At 41.3% G+C, this 17,996-nt stretch overlaps 1 protein-coding gene across 3 annotated transcripts in view; it reads right to left on the bottom strand.

Moving 5' to 3' along the window:
* TRAPPC9 (trafficking protein particle complex subunit 9) overlaps positions 1–17,996 on the bottom strand; it is an 816,338-nt gene that overhangs the window by 753,101 nt on the left and 45,241 nt on the right. For all 3 annotated transcript variants that reach the window (XM_077809757.1, XM_077809756.1, XM_077809758.1), the window contains exon 9: positions 11,099–11,242. In XM_077809757.1, coding sequence (XP_077665883.1) covers positions 11,099–11,242 — 144 coding nt within the window. The remainder of the gene's footprint in view (positions 1–11,098; positions 11,243–17,996) is intronic.

Below are 17,996 nucleotides of genomic sequence, written 5' to 3'. Positions count from 1 at the left end.
TGAAAAAAGCTAGGGATTCCACTGTTCAAGCAAAGGACAGTAGATAGAAGGTAGCATTTGTAATGTAGCTCTAACAGAAATGTCAGAATCTGGACAGTATTTGTTCTAAAGAACAATCTAACGTAAGTACATACTTTTTACATGAGATTTACACATAGGTAGTGGTAAGGGGAGTTGTAATGGGAGAAAAAAATGGAAGATGACAAGGCAACATCTGTAATGCTTTCACCTAAACAATAAATGTGCTTGCTTAGGAAAAGCTGGGTGGTACCTTATAACTGTGCACAATTATGCAGTTTATAGCCTCTGGAGAGAAAGCATGGCAGGCCTGCCTTTGCAGTGAGACTGTTGGGGTTCTCAAAATGTAAGGAGGGAATCAGGCAGCCTAGAAAACCTCTGATCAGGAAGGAGAGAGATATGCTTTTCTATGCAAAAGAGGTGACTGCTGAGGAACAGAGCGCCTAAGGTGGGTACCCTTTCTGGACCACGAAGCGGGGAAATACAGGTACAGTTGCCCTGAACTGAGACAACTCGTTGAGAATTTGAATTTTATTTGTACTCTATAGGGAGTACCCTTTACTCTCCCACTTGTAAGTAATAAGGTCACCCGTTACCTCATTATGAAAAATACCACTTACAATACACACTCTCTTTATATTTGGATTGCTCTCTAACAAGCACTCCAACTTTTAAAATTTAAATATTAATTTACAAGCCAAATTGTAAATTTTTCAATTTTAAAGAATTTGAATTAAATTTTTCACAAAACTAATGCCTATGTACTCTGTTACAAAAGCAAACATGGCTTGTTCACTTTTCAAAAACATGGTGCTGCTCTTTTAAAACAAGTTTTACCATATTTAAAGTGCATTTTAATGAAATTTTACCAAGTCCCTGAAGTTTTCATTCACAGCTTTTTTCCCCCAAACAGCATTAACACATTAGTTACTTGAACAACTTAGTTTAAAACACCATAAACCCAAGAATAGCACACTGGAGTACTTATGCACTTAATCCTCACTCCCTAGTATTTTAGGTTTAAATCATAGAATACCAGGATTCAAAAGGACCTCAGGAGGTTATCTAGTCCAACCCCCTGCTCAAAGTAGGGCCAATCCCCAATTTTTGCCCCAGATCCCTAAATGCCCTCCCACCCCCCAAGGATTGAACTCACAACCCTGGGTTTAGCAGGCCAATGCTCAAAACACTGAGCTATCCCTCCCCCCAATCCTCCCTACAGAGATTAGCAGAGAAATCCAACTAGCTCATTTTTTCCCCACAAATAAGCCCCTTAACTTTTTTATGTCAGAGCCGCAAAGTTATTTCTACTGTGCAGAATTACAATACTAAGTTGTACATGAATTCATTATGCAGCCCAGCCAATTCAATATTATCTGTTAAAATAAATCCAACCAAGCAAAAAAAGTGTGTCCACAACAAGACTGAAGCCTTGGAATCAAAAACATTAAGTAAATTCAAAACAATCCAAGACCGAGCAATTTAAAATTTGTATTTGAAGAAGAAATCCTCAATCATTCTCCCTACCCACATTAGACCAAGACCCTGTATAGAAACCGTAAATATTTTACTAACACCACCGTTCACAAGCATTAGCCTGCTGTATTTAAACACCCTTTCATTTTATTCACCATGGGGCAGTGATTAAAGAACAGCTAGCAACTTTTTTTAAAGTGAAAATTAAAAAAATTAATGCTGCTTTTATACAGAACCGTGCTTCTTTTCTTTCCCCGCTCTGTGTAACTAAGGAAAACCTGAAAGGATTATTTTCCCTTCCCATCACTGCAGAATTGCTGCAGCTGGGGCTCCTCTTTCAAGAGTGGGCATTTCCACAGGTCAATCCCAACACTTAATGAATATGAGAGTTGGCCAAACCATGACTCTTCCTTCTCCAGCCTGTGGGGAACAAAAGGGTGTTTTTAAGGTATAAAGTGCCAAGTAATTTTATCCCCAAAATTACTAAAAACCTATAATCTAGAAAAACAAAAATTTATAGATCAAATCTTAATAGTCTGCCCAAGCAAATCTAGGGATGTGACACTATTTTAAGTCACATTAGGTTCTTACCATGCCTAAGGAGACACCATGATGAAAAACAAACACGATTCATACAACTATGCATATTTATTACTAAAGGAAAAAACAAGGTCAAGTCTACTCTACAAAATCTCAACCTACCTCACTGAGCATACAGCCACTGCAGGTATTAACTCGCTTGTGTGCGCACGTGCACTGGTTTCCTTGTGTCAGCAGTGCACATCCTTGTCAGAAGTGCTTGTATTGATTGTACTGTGAACGTGGAGCAGTGTGGGACAGCTCCTGAAGGCCAGTACCAGTCAACATAAGCAATGCAGTGTCTACACTGACACTGTGTTCACCTAATTTTATCAACCGTAACTCTACACCAGTGGGGAGGTGGTGTTTCAGCACAGAGAGGCACTTATGTCAGCAGGAGCCAAATTTAAGGGAAGTGTCCACAGCTAGGTTGATATAAACTGTTTGTGTCGAACTCACCATGTAGTGTAGACCAGACCTAAGTAAGGCATGTGACACAGTTCTTGTGGTACCCAGAACTGAGGGTCACTAAGTTACCCCCTCACCTCCAACAAAAGAGCGTGTCTTGCCTGTGGCAGCTGGGTGTTAGCTCCCTAACACCACCAGACTTTCATCCACTCAGACATGCTCCTCTAGGCTATGCCAGCCTTGTCCTTATCTTGCAGTTTAAGAAGAGGTGCACCCCAGTCCCAGATTCCCCTTTAAGGGTTCTCCTGTGATGTCCACACTGGCTATTCACAAATATCCCAGATCCTCTGCTTCCAAAGGAGCAGTGTACTCCAGTTTGCCACTTTTACTTTATCACCACTCTTGTACAATGAACAGCACTTATTAAAAAAAATTTATTTAAGAAAGACTAGGAGATTCCAATAGAAATAAGAGTGATGGAAACAAATAGTTACAACACAAAACAACTCCACATAAACTAGGCACTATACCAGGGGTGGTCAAACTTTTTAGCCCGAGGACCACATCGGGGTATAAAAATTGTATGGCGGGCCATGAATGCTCATGAAATTGGGGTTGGGGTGCAGGAGGGGGCTCTGGGCCTTGGCAGGGGTACGGGGAGGTGCGGGCTTCAACTGGGGGTGCAGGCTCTGGGGTGGGGCTGAAGATGAGGGGTTTGGGTGCAGAAGAGTGCTCCAGGCTGGGACCAAGGGATTCGGGGGCGGGGGGGATGGCTCAGGGGTGCAGGCTCAGGGAGACGCTTACCTCAAGCAGCTCCCAGAAGCACCGGCATGTCCCCCCTCCAGCTCCTACGCATGGCCAATGGGAGCTGTGGGGGCAGCGTGTGGAGTGGAGACCCCTGCTGCCCCTGTTCACAGGAGCGGGGGCGGGGGGGAACATGCCGCTGCTTCTGGGAGCCGGGCAGAGTGGCCCATGATCCTGCTCCCTGGTTGGAGCAGAGCAAGCCCCATACCCCGCTGCCAAGCAGAAGCTCAAGGGCCGGATTAAAACGGCTGGTGGGCTGGATGTGGCCTACAAGCCGTAGTTTGTCCACCCCTGCCCTACACTAATAGTTACTTTTCCTGTCAAATAAAGTAGGTTTTTCCCTCAAAGTTCAGTCTGTTGCAGAACTGTATGGCTTGACAGGAACCAGGATCTAAACTTTCATGAAACACCCCAACTCAATAAGATGTCTCCTCAGTGAATGGATGTAGAGTGTCTTTCTCCACTCTGTAATATACTGAATCAGTCTTTTGTCTTTATTTGCAGACAGGGCGACCGCATGTGTGTCACAATCTTCCTTTTTACCTCAAAGCGATTTCAATTGGTTGAAGTTATCTTTGACAGTTTTCCATGGACTGTTCTGGGGTGGAGCTAAGGTAGACAATTTAACTTTGCATTAAATCACTCCCACTTCAATAGGCCATCACCAAGGCATATGATTCCTTGGTGACAAACTTTTAGTCCAAAACCATAAGGCATACTTTTCTATATAGTTACATTATTCCATAAATATTACCCATACACACATCTGACAATTATTATGAGTAGTGGTAAGTTACAAGTTTTCAGTAGACCTCACATGCTACCGTTCCTGGATAAACATCAAGAAAGTGGTGTATTAGGTGTAGTGAGTTTGTCAGATCTAAGACAGGGGCTGCTTGTAGAGAACAACGATCCCATTACCTGTTGGCACCAATGGGCCTCAGAGTCATAGTATGGCTCCGTAATTAAGGACTTGTCTACACATGGAGTTATTCAGCAACAGTTGTTCCTGATTATTTCTGTTTTGCTTAACCCATGAAAACGTGTTAAACGAAACAGGAACAAGGCACTCTTATTCTGGAATGTGAGCGCGCTCACACATGGTTGCTATTCAGTAGCAGATGTTCCTGAATAATTCCTTGTTCACTGTACAGCTAAATAAGAAGCGACTATGTGCAACAGATTACCTTCCTTGCAAAATTGTTCTAAAAGTGCAATTATTAAAAATGTACTGTGCAGTCTTATTTTCAAAGTCTCCTAACTCTTCCAAATCGAAATCAATTTAAATCAGAACATCCAAAAGCATTTTTCAGTGAGCATTACCAACCTCCAAATTTCTATCCCCAGCTTTGTCTACTGTAAGAAAAAAAATATTTCAAGAATTCTAGCACGCAGAAAGTTCTTATTCATATGCTCAAAAACAGCTATATCATTTTGGTTCAAACTTTCCAAAACAATTAACCTTTAGTCAGTCACCAGGCCCTGAAAATTTCACCCTAAGAAGTGAATTTTTTAGAAAGTTATGAGTGACAAAAAACACCAGGTAGAAGTTCTGAAAACAGCTTATAGCATAAAGGAAACAATAAGCAGCTCCTAAAGTAACAAATGCACTAATAAGTGGTATAATGCTGTACATTCAAATTATAAAAAGCTGAATATTAGTGCCTTAGTTTGGTACTCTGATATAATCAACTGCTCCAGCTTTGTTTCAAATAAATGAAAAGAATCAAGAGCTTACCATTTTGCAGTTTAGTTTCGTGCATCAACTATGCAAAGCAGCATCTTAATCCATCTTTACAGTAAAAGGTTTTCCTAGGAGAACACTATGCACTACACATTCATATTCCTGATTCTCTCATTCTTCTCAGACCTAGCCAGCTACTTCATTATTAAAATGCATATACCAACACCGCAGAAAACATTTTTCTGGTTCTTTGACAGAAAGAACTAAAAAAAAAGCTAAGTAATTTGCTATGCCAGAGGAACTTTTAATTTTGTTTAAATTAAACAGTTACTGCAGAACATATCACTTTGCAGTAGTATTCATTAGCTATAACCAATCACGAATATATGCTAAATTTATGGTGAATAGCAGAGATGCTTTTTAAATTGATAGAACCACACATTAAATATTAAACAAGCCTGTAGGGATTCCACCACTGCAAATTAGGTTGGCAGACAATCATGTATTTGCTGTAGCAGGTCCCAGGATATGGAACTTGTTTCCCCTTGACATCTATCCCTAGAAAGGAATGTTGGTCTTGTAGCTAAAGCACAGAAATGTGACTGTGGTTATCTGTGTTCAGTTCATAGCTCTGCCACAAACTTCCTGTTGGATATTGGACAGGTCACTTCATCTGTTGGTGCCTTTGTTCCCCATCTGTAAAACTGGAATGATAGTTTATGTGCTTTCTTTTGTTCTTAAAACAGAGATGTTGTAAGGATGAATTGATTCATGTCTGAGAGCCAAATTTTAAAGGTATTTAACCACCTACTTCCCATTGAAATCAACAGGAGTTATACGCCTAAATTCTATTAAAAATCTGGCACTAAAATAGTATCATGAAGCAATACATAGATGAGACAATCCCTTTTGTTTTAAAAATATCAAAATGTTCCCAAAATATTTTTATTATGAACTTTTTTATGGATTTTAATGTTTCCCAGCTCCCCTTTTTATGTTCATTTTTTCCTCTTTCTGTTTGGTACTTCAGATATAAAGTAATTTGCTATAAGACAAAATGAACCAAAGAGAAATCACTGTTGGTAGACATGCTGGGAGTTAACTGCTCTGTTCAGTCCATATCCAATTACTTGTCAAAGGATGAAAGGTGACATGAAAAAAAAAGATTTACAGATGTTATTTGTTTTTTTAATTGCATATGTAAGTGGACTAGGCTATATTTCTTTACTTTGTTTAAATAAATTTATCATTGAAACAGCATATCAAGCGTTACCTAAGAGTTCAAGAGAATTCATTTGTCCGTTGGGCACATAAATATTGTCTTTATTTGCTATCCTTTCTATATGACTTTTTCGAACCACTAAACAGAGTGACTCCATTTGGAACAAAGCAGCTGCTCTCTTTGCTGGAGAGCTGCCAAAGAGTCATTCTTAAAACAATTCTTGATGTCAAATTATTTCGTTCAATTCCCCTAGTTCTCCTACATCTCAAACAGAGAAGCAACAATAGCAATAAGAAAAAAACGTTTTAATTTATGGGGAGCCAAGAACTTGTCTTTGAAAAAAAGTGTGTTATTTTTAAAAAAACATATACCTAGCAAAAGGAGAGTAACAGTAGTTGCCCCCTTTTGTTTTCCTATTGGGCCTTGTTTATATTTTCCTTTTTCCACTCCAAAAAATCCTACCAATGTTAAATCAGATTAATTCTACAACTGACATCAAATGTGCTGACAACACACTGGCAATCACTGGTGTTTTAACCACTGTTTAATGACAAAGGTACCAATCAGAGAGAAAGTGGGTGAGGTAGAATCTTTTACTGGACCAACTTTTGTTGATGAAAGAGACAAAACCTAAAAAGAGCAGCTCTAGGTAGCTTGAAAGTTTGTCTCTTTCATCAACAAAAGTTGATTCAATAAAAAAGATACTTCCTCACCCATCTGGCATCTCTAATATCCTGGGACCAACCCAGCAAACAAACTCCACTGAAATGTAATTTGAAATACCAAAAGAAAAAAGGAAGGAAATTCAGAGAAGTGCATCCAACCTCCAATACTTCCAGCAAGTATAAGTTCTTAGTTAAACCTTGTTGAGTTGTGATCTATTATGTGCAGCTGCTTAAGGTTTGATGTGTCAAACTTAATGATGGCATCATTGCCCCATTGCCTTAGAAGGCTATTCAACAAACTATTAGATTCTGCTTGTCAACAGATGTTCCCAATATATTCAGTCTAGGAATATATGTTTTCTTAACTGCATCTATTACTCAGTTTCAGTCATGTCATCTAAAAGACATTCTCCCTCTATTAAGACTTGCATACAGCTATAAAAATCCTTAGTAATGGTTTGATCAACACACAAATTTACTTTTTAATCCTCCCTCATATATCAATCCCTTTATGTTTGTATGTATGCATAATTTGTACAGAGAAAGAAAACACTGCAGCATAAGGCAGTCGATCCTATTTGCAGATGGAAAATGTTTTAAGATATTTCATTGTAATGTTACACATTACAATGTTACACTATGAAGCGTAGACTACAAAACAGAAGCTAAGAAATGGTACATCAATTTGATTACATTAATTTCAGTTATCTTTTGCTTGTGCAAAATTTTATCCTTCTAATATGTTAAGAGTTAATGACAGTTTGCAATCAACTATTGTTCTTCACCTGTATTCCTTAATTTCTTTTTAAAAATTTTATTTTATTTTAGAGGAAAACAAAATAACTTGTTCTTGTTTTTCCCCCTCAAATGTGCTCACCGTAACTGAATATGGTGCGTCTTTGCCTGGCTGTCCCGAAATAAAGGGAATGGGGCTCCTTTAAGGGGCCCTACTGCATTTGAGATATGAGGAAGAGAAGAGAGGGAGGACAGACCAAGTGGGTGCACTGAGTCACCATGGACACCGGTGAATGGAGGGGAATTATATTTACACACCAGCCAACCAGAAGGAACCCTCTCATCAATCACTAATCAGCAAAGTGATTCCTGTAGGGGCAGGGTGGCTGGCTCTCTTCCCACTGCAGAGCAAGAAGGTGTGATTGTGGGGCAATCCAGTGTGGCAGCTAGTATAAGTGCTTCCAACAAGTAAGCAGGACCGGAGGGCTACCTACAATTTCTCTACTAGAGAGTTGCGAGTGTAGCCCTTAGTTAGATACAGGCAGGTATCTCTATTCACTATTAATAAACTGGTAGGATTGCAGAAATGGGCTAGGAGGACCAGGGCATCCAGGAAGATTACTTTTCATGAACTACAAAGCATGGACACCTTCAATTTCACACCCCAGGCAGTGGCCTTGGAATGGGTATTTTACACTTGGCAGTCAGCTGCCTCCCTAATCAAAACCAGACCATATATACACTGATGGAAAATTAAGACATGAAGGTTTTTCATTGGGTTGGACAATTCCTTAGTCAGTGCAACAGTATTGTCTTGAAGGGGGACATGAGATACCAGAGTCCAGCTGAACATTGTTAAGGGGTGCTTACTGGATCAGGAAAGGGATGGAACGTAAACCCTATGAGAGGTCTTTCCCCTCCTAGTGGAAGTGACTACTTGCAAGAATTTAAGTCAGGCATGAGAGAGGCAATTCAGGCAGCGGTCCTTGTTGATAACAGCCACTTCAAGTCACTCAGAATATGGGATCGGCAGAATTTGAGAGTTAGTGCCAGTGCAGTGGCCATTCAGGTGCTTCTAGATCTCTGGAAGGTTGGTTCTTAATTTACAATTCTGTCTTAATGCAAAGCAACTAGCACTTTGAACATTCTATATATTGGGGATGTGGAAGAATTTAGTTCTCTGTTAGGGCTAATAAGGGTTCAGCAAGAAAGGATTTAGATAGGGCTTTGGAATTCAGGGATCTGCAAGAGAGATCTAACTTATCTGACACGGACTCTCAGAGTCTCAAAAATCACCTAAGGGACATCAAGGTGAGTCATAACACTACAAAAGCATGGGGGAGGCTGGGATTTGCCCAGTCAAAGTAGGACAGACTTGCTTAGTGTAGGTGCCACTTTCTTCACAGGGAAGGGAGTTACCTCATGAAAGGAAACTTCAGTTCATGGCAATGTCCAAGAGCATGTATTGTTTGGATTCCCCTGGTGATATGGCATCCCATTAATTCAAGATTGCATTAGTTACATCCACAGAACAGCTCAGAATAGAAGCCCGACAGTTATTCTTATCAGTGGTGGCATCCAATTACATAAAAGGAAGCCCCTGTTGGGAAGGATAGTTTAGGGCTGGGATGATTTAGTTGGGGATTGGTCCTGCTTTGAGCAGGGGATTGGACTAGATGACCTCCTGAGGTCTCTTCCAACCCTGATATTCTATGAGGGGTATGTGCTAAACTCTTCATGTTTATCCCTTCCTTCAGGATCACGTGAACAGGTCACAGGAGTTGGTGACTGGCCATGCCAGCAAAATATTGTGCATCTGGCCAACAGGTAGGGTGGCCAGTTCCCCTTGGAAGCTCATTGCTGGATATCAGCAGTGAGGCATCCCTGAGTCACTTTGAACAGAGGGGTGCTCTACAGGGAGCAAGTTAACAGGTCACAGTTAAGGCTAAGATTTTGTCATGGGTATTTTTAGTAAAAGTCATGGACATGTCACAGGCAATAAACAAAAATTCACGGAAGCAGTGACTTGTCTGACTTTTGCTGCTGCAGCTTCATGGTTTCCCCCACCACCTTGGTAGCTGGAAGCTGCAGCAGGGCCCCCCCTCCACCAACGGCAGCTGGGAACTGCAGGGTGACCATATTTCTCAAAGAGAAAATGGGACACCCCGAGCCACTCACCTGAGAGGTCCCCCTCCCCATGAGGCTGTCGCCCGTCACTGGAACCCTGAGGAGGGCCCCCTCAGGAGACTGTCACCCGTACCTGGAACCCTGCCAGGGCCCCGCTGGCTGCCAGCTCCAGAGTCCCGCAGTCCCTGGAGCTGAAGCAGAGAATGTCACAGAGGTCTCTGAAAGTCACGGATTCCATGACTTCCATGACCTCCGTGACATAAATGTAGCCTTAGTCATAGTCAACGTTTGAGCCTACTGGCATTGAGCCAAAACATCCAAGCAACCAGTTTCCCAGAGATTCACAGCTGGGTCTCAGGGACTAGGTGAATCTGAGTTGGCGTAGCAAAAGGTGCATGTTCTGGGACCAGCTAATGCCCTTTTTATACTCTAGCAGCCAGAAAAAAAGCCATGAGAAAGTATTATAGTACACCTGGGTAAAAACTATTTAGATTTTGTTATTGGGTTTATTAAATCATCAGGGCACAGAGAGATTTAAATGAGATCTAGGACCTTTTCCTGGGAGTGACTGAAATGCTGCAGTAGAGGGAATGCTGGGTTGATGCCAGGCCTCCCTGGGTTGACAAGGCCAGAAGATGTGTGAAACATCTGAAATTCAGAGGATTGGTGAATTTGGTGGATTACACAGCAAAATAAAAATAAAAGAATAAAATAAAATAAAACCTGGTACCAGAGTTATCCAGGGACAATGGGATACACCTCTTCAACCAGAGAGCAGATATTTTTAGCTGACATTAGGAAGGGAACTATTAACTATCCAGGAACTCAAATGGAGGTTGAGGGGATGAAGCAAAACTAATTGCTGATGCCTCTCTGTGTCCAGTACAGTAATTGTTAAAGAAGGGAGACAGTTCTCTGATTAACAGGAGTTGGAAATGGATTTAGCTGAAGGCATCCCATAAGGAAGCTGGGAAAAGGGGATTGAATCTCCTGTCACCAGGTATAATGTGGTGATCACACCCATTTTTTAGCCCATCCCTGAACCCTAATACAAGGAGAGGGGAGCAGGGTCTCAATAATGGACTGGGACCAGGGTGGGAAGGGCTCTCAGCAGCCCTCCCAAATAGGTGAAAACAATTCAGGAAGAAATGGTGACCTGTAATGTTCAATTTATTGCTGAGTATTCCCAGATATGTTAAGCATATAAAGTTACGGCCTAATTAACACATCCATTGCATCTCACCTTTCTTCTGTGCTCCTGGGACAAAGTTTTCACTCAATCCCCTCTAGAACTTGTTAAATACATTTCAAAGCATTAATATCACATCACATCTTCACTATCATACAGAAAAATGTAATTTACCTTTTAAAAAATCCTACCTTGATCAGAGAGAAAATCCAGCATGGTTTGGAGAAGGAAGGACAAGTGTCGGACAGAAAGAGCAGGGTTTCCCATTCTTCTTGAAGCATACACTAACTCATGAAGCAAACGCATTTGCACTGCAGCCCATCCTTTATGAGTTCCTATAAAATAAACAGGAAATCACTTGTTACATTTTTAATAAAACCTAAAAGTAGCTTTAAAATATTATTAAATTTGGTTCTTCTACGGACCCTAAATAAGCAATTTATTGGTGTTTATATAAAAGCTGAAGATTAAAAAACACCCCAGATTTTAACTTTAAAAAAGTGCTAGGTATAATGGAGGAGTGTGGTTTTGTTTTTTAGTTTGTACCAGAACAAACTTACATGTCAAATATTTAAAAAATTAAAATTTCATTTCATACCCTCTTCCAAATTGCAAAGATAAATGTATTGTGTAATGGAAGAGGAAGTTACTTGTCTTGTAATAACTGGACTTTCTTCAAGATGTGTAGTCCCTATCTGTATCGCACTGTTGGTGTGCACATCCGCTCATGTGACTAGAGTTGGAGAATTCTTGCAAGTAGTTTCCGTCTGTCTGCACACGCACCCTTGCCCTCCCTTGTGTTTCCAACTGAGGGCATAAAGGGCAGACTAAATGCCTCTCCAGTTCCTTCTCTGCCACAAATCTAATAAAGATTCAAAGCAGAGGGGAAGGAGAATGCATAGTGGAATACAGATAGTGACCACATATCTCAAAGACTCTCCAGTTACCACAACCTAAGTAACTTCCTCTTCTTCTGCAAGTGCTGGTCCCTATGTGTATTCCACTATGGGTGAATGATGAGCAGTACTCAAGTAGAAGGAAGGTGCAAGGATGCAGACAGCAGAGCCATTTGGAGGATCACTGTCCCAAAGGATGTGTCAGCGGAGGAGTTCTGCACTAGAACATACCATCTCGCAAACACGTGGCTGGAACTTCAGGTACTTGCCCTGCAAATGTCAAGTAAAGGCACTTCCAGAAGTGATGCCACTGAAGTTTCTTGTGCTCTTGTAAAATGAGACCTCATCCAATGAAAGAGAGGAAGATTCAACAACTTGTAGTGGAGCAGGATACAACCTGAGGTCCATTTAGAGATCCTCTTGGAAGATATAACTTGACCTCGCACTCATTCTGCCATAGCAAAAAAATTTACTGATTTTCTCCTTTGCAGGTTGAAGGTAGGAATGTGACAACATTGAGAGAATGAAGTCTCCCCTCCTCCTAGATGTATGCAGTTTTGGAAAAAAACCACAAGTGGATTGGTTGGTTTAATGAAACTCCAAAACTACTTTTGGGGTGAAGTTCAGATGTAGTCATAACATATGTCCTTATGGAATACAGAGTATTCCAGATCTGTCATCATGGGTACCAGCTCACCTACTCTCCTGGCTGAGGTGATGGCCCACAAGAAATGCAACTTTAAGTGAAAAATGAGACATGGAACATATAGCTATGGTTCAAAGGGAGGCTTAATGAGTGACGAAAGTACAAGTTTTACGTCCCAGTGAGGAGCAGGTTTCCTTACTAGTGGGAAGATTCTGATAAGGTCCTTCAAATATCCATTAGTCAATGCATGAGTGAAAATTGAATAACCATCTGATGGTGGATATCACATGATTGCTGCCAGGTAGACTTATATAGAACTGAGGGAAAGCCCAGAAATTCTGAGAGAAAGATGACTGTCCAAAATGAAGGGAATATCTGCTGACTCAGGAGATGTGCTGCTGCTGTGCACAAATGGAAAAATGCTTCCACTCGGCTGAATAGTATTATTTTTCTGCTATTAAAGATGGTTTATAAAGCTTCAGAGCAGGAATGTTCCAGTGTTGATACCCATCAAATACCAAAACATGAGATGAAGTGCTTCAGGGTTTGGATGGTTGATCCTGCCCTTCAAAAAATCAGGAAAGGACTGGATGCTTATTGGAGAACAAGCTGACATTTGTAAGAGATTCAGGAACCAAAACTGTCTGGGCCAACTGAGGGCAATAAGAATGACATGCCTTGTCCTAACAAATTTTCCAAAAGACCTGAAATAGAAGAAGTAAGGAAAGAAAGGCACAGCTCTGCTGCTCTCTCCAGGGGAGAAGGAGAATATCGCCCTGAGAGTATAGTCGTAGAGCTCTTGTGGAACAGTATATGTAGCATTTCTTGTTCATTTTGGAGGTAAATAGGTTCCAATTGGGGAATTCCCCATTGACCAAAGATGTTATTCATTACTGAATTGCACAATTTCCACTCATGATCAATGGTGAAATGCCTGCTGAGGGTGCTACCAACACTGCCTGAAAGTGACCTGCTGACCAGGTGGTTCGATTCTTGATGCACGAACTCCTAATGGCAATCGCTTCTACACACAGAGGATGGATCTCCGGCCTCCTTGTTTGATAGTTAATGTAAAAGAAGGCTGTCATATTGTTTGATATTACAAGGACATGGCTGGATTGAATAAATTGCAGAAAAACCAAGCAAGCTTCTGCCTGAAGTTCCAAAAAGTTTGTGAAACCTGGCCTCTAAGGGAGTCAAAGTGCCCTGAGCCACATGGCTGTCCATGTGGATTCCACAGCATAAAAGAGGAGTCTGTAATGATCATCTTGTCTGGCAAGGAGTGTGGGAAGGGGATGCCCACGTATACCCGATGGGGATCTTTCCACCGCATTAGAGAAAACGTTACTCTGGAAGGTATTCATGCTGTGTTTGGTTGGTGAATACATTGGCATCATGCATAAAGGCAACGTAGGTGGAGTCTGGCACACAGGGTAACGTAAGCACATGAAGCCATGTGCCTCAGGGAGGGAAAAAGACAAGTTCTGACTGGAGTTTGGGAGTTGTGCATAACCTGATCGATCAGGTAGCTCACAAATCAGAAGCCTATTCCTTGGTAGATAAGCTCTCTCTGTGACTGAATCTAGGGTGGTCATTAAGAAGTCTACAGTTTGCATCAGAGTGAGAATAAACTTTCCCAAGTTCCATATTGACATTTAGGGAAGAAAGTAGTTGAAGCATTATTCAGGTCAACTCATAGGATTCTTGACACATCCTGGCAATGAGAAGCCAAATCATTGAGATGAGGAAGATGGTGAAACCATTGCATCTGCAATGAGCTGCTATTATCAGAAAGACCCTGGTAAAGACCTTGGGGGCAGTGACAAAGCTGAATGGGAGCACCCTGTATTGGAAATGGTCAGGAAACACTATGAATCTGAGAAAATGTCTGTGGGCGTGGTGAATATCCAAGTGAAAGTACGTGTCCTTCATATCAACAGCTGTAAACCAAATGTCTTTTTCCAGGGATGGGATTATTGATACTAGAGTGACCATGCGAAATTTCAGTCTGCGAATGAAGCGGTTGAGATTGCAGAGATTGAGGATAGGTCTCCACCCTCCCTTCTTCTGCAGGACTAGGAAGCACATAGAGTAACAGCCTTTTCCTTGGTGTTGAGGAAATACCCACTGCTCTACTACTCCTTGCTGGAGGATCCCCTCAAGAGAATGACCCTTGAAGAGGGACAGGAATGAGGGTTTTGGAGGAGGGAAACTCAATCACTTAGCTGGATTGGACCATATCTAATACCCACTTGCCCATTATGTCGGCACTCCAGTTGTGGAAATAGTGTACTAAATGACCCCCCAAAGGATACATGCAGATCAGGTAGTTGTATCATTAAATAGTTGTAGCTCTCAAACGCCTGTCAAAAATATCTTCTTGATGTAGATGTGGGAGGTGCAGGGAAACGAGACTTCTGTACTCTTCTTACGAAGGCCACATACAGACCACTTTTAATAAACTGTTGAGTTCCCAGTCTATATTTGGAAGGCTGGCTGCAATACTTCCTTTTTGGGGAAGGAGCCAAGGTTGGCCCTGAAATCCTTCACAAATAAGTTAGGATTCATCTGTCTTTTACGGACACAGTGGGCTTCATCAAAGGGCAAGCCCTCCAGGGTGTTCTGGACTTCCCTGGGTAATCCCAAAGCATGTGCTGTGAGTCATGGCTACATCACAACGGCCATTGACATCCACTTAGATGTGTCTATTGCTTCAATTGCCTGCTAAATGCCTGACATTTGTTCTACCTCTCTTTTCTTGTCCTCAGAGTAAATACAGAGCATATGAAGCACCTTGATGCTTTAAGGCAACTAACATCCTCATCAGAAACCAGTCAGACCTATACATCACTGAACAGAAGGATCTAGGCCCAAGGGATATGATAGAGGCCTAGAAAATCTTGATTGGTGTGGAGAAAGTGAATGAGGAAATGTTATTTACTCTTTCACATAACACAAGTACTAGGGGTCACCCAATGAAATTAATAGACAGCAGGTTTAAAAAAAAAAAAAAAAAAAAGGAAGTACTTCACCCAATGCACAGTCAATCTGTGGACCTCTTTGCCAGCGGCTGTTGTGAAGGCCAAAACTATAAACAACGTTCAAAAAAAGAACTTGGTAAGTTAATGGAGGATAGGTCCATCAACAGCCATTGGCCAGCATGGGCAGGGATGCAACACCATGCTCTGAGCATTCCTAACCTCTGCTTGCCAGAAGCTGGCAGTGGACAGAGGATGGATCACTTGATGATTGCCTGTTCTGTTCATTTCTCTCTGAATCAACTGGCATTGGCCACTGTCGGAAGACAGGATATTGTGCTAAATGGACGAGGCTAATGTAAAACTTACACCTGTAAGAATAATAAGGTGATAAGTAACAATCAGCATAGATTTGTCAACAACAAATTGTGTCAAAACCAAACTGATAACTTTCTTTGACAGGGTAACAAGCCTTGTGGATTGGGGGGAAAGCAACAGATGTGCTATATCTTGACTTTAGTAAAGCTTTTGATATGTCTCGCATGACCTTCTCATAAACAGACTAGGGAACTGCAACCTAGAAGGAACTACTATAAGGTGGTTGCAAAACTGGTTGAAAAACCCTTCCCAGAGAGTAGTTATCAATGGTTCACGGACAAGCTGGAAGGGCATAATGAGTGGGGTCCCGCAGAGATCAGTTCTGGGTCTAGTTCTGTTCAATATCTTCATCAATGGTTTAGATAATGCATAGAGAGTACACTTATAAAGTTTGCAGATAATACCAAGCTGGAAGGGGTTGCAATTACTTTGGAGGACAGGATTAAAATTCAAAATTATCTGAACAAACTGGAGAAATGGTCTGAAGTAAATAGGATGAAATTCAATAAGGACAAATGCAAAGTACTTCACTTAGGAAGGAACAATCAGTTGCACACATACGAAATGGGAAATGATTGCCCAGGAAGGAGTACTGAGGAAAGGAATCTGGGGGTCATAGTGGACCACAAGCTAAATATGAGTTGACAGTATAACGCTGTTGCAAAAAAAGTGCAAACATCCTTCTGGGACGTATTAGCAGGAGTGTTGTAAGCAAGACATGAGAAGTAATTCTTCTGCTCTATTCCGTGCTGATTAGGCCTCGACTAGAGTATTGTGTTCAGTTTTGGGGACGACATTTCAGGAATGATGTGGACAAATTGGAGAGAGTCCAGAGAAGAGTGACAAAAATGCTTAAAGAGTCTAGAAAACATGACCTATAAAGGAAAACTGAAAAAATTGGGTTTGTTTAGTCGGGAAAAGAGAAGACAGAGTGGACTAACAGTTATCAAGTTTGTAAGAGGTGGTTACAAGAAGGAGGAAGAAAAATTGTTTTTCTTAACTTCTGAGGCTAGGACAAGAAGCAATGGGCTTAAATTGCAGCAAGGGCGGTTTAGGTTGGACACTAGGAAAAAATTCTTAACAGTCAGGGTTGTTAAACACTAGAATAAATTGCTTAGGGAGGTTGTGGAATCTCCCTCATTGGAGATTTTTAAGAGCAGGTTAGACAAACACCTGTCAGGAATGGTCTAGATAATACTTAATCCTGCCACGAGTGCAGGTGACAGGACCAGATGACCTCTCGAGATCCCTTCCAGTTCTATGATTCTTTATTTAAATGAATCAACATCACATGAAATATTCACAATTGTTCATTTCCAGGATAGAAACAACCGTAATTAAAAGCACTCATAAAATAAGAAGTACGTCCCTCGCTTTTTGTGTTACTGATCTAAATGTAGATCATACATTCGTCAATATATTTACTTGGTTTTTTTAGACATTTCAGAAATAAAATAATCTGAGATTTAATCTAAATCTGTTATGATGTAGTTTGAAAGCATTGTCTCTTGTTCTGTCCTCTGTGGCAAGACAGAACAATTTTTCTCCATCTTTTTGATGGCAGCCTTTCAAGTATTTGAAGACTACTATCATGTCCCACTCAATTGCTTCTTTTCCAAACTAAACATACCCAGTTCTTCAGCCTTTGATCATCTTTGTCATTCTCCTCTGGAGCCTTTCTAGTTTCTCTACATCCTTTCTATATATGAGTGAACAAAATTAGACACAGGACCCTAGCTGAGGCCTAACCAGCACAGAATAGAGCAGTATTATCTTCTCCCATGTCTTGTGCGCTATGCCTCTGTTAATGCAACCCAAAACTGCATTTGCTTTTCTTAGAATCATAGAATCATAGAATATCAGGGTTGGAAGGGACCCCTGAAGGTCATCTAGTCCAACCCCCTGCTCAAAGCAGGACCAATTCCCAGTTAAATCATCCCAGCCAGGGCTTTGTCAAGCCTGACCTTAAAAACCTCTAAGGAAGGAGATTCTACCACCTCCCTAGGTAACGCATTCCAGTGTTTCACCACCCTCTTAGTGAAAAAGTTTTTCCTAATATCCAATCTAAACCTCCCCCACTGCAACTTGAGACCATTACTCCTCTTTCTGTCATCTGCTACCATTGAGAACAGTCTAGAGCCATCCTCTTTGGAACCCCCTTTCAGGTAGTTGAAAGCAGCTATCAAATCCC

Source organism: Eretmochelys imbricata, chromosome 2 (genome assembly GCF_965152235.1).
Source record: "Eretmochelys imbricata isolate rEreImb1 chromosome 2, rEreImb1.hap1, whole genome shotgun sequence".
Lineage (NCBI taxonomy): Eukaryota > Metazoa > Chordata > Testudines > Cheloniidae > Eretmochelys > Eretmochelys imbricata.
The sequence above is the reverse complement of the archived record's forward strand: the minus strand, read 5'-3'. Positions and strand labels throughout refer to the sequence as shown.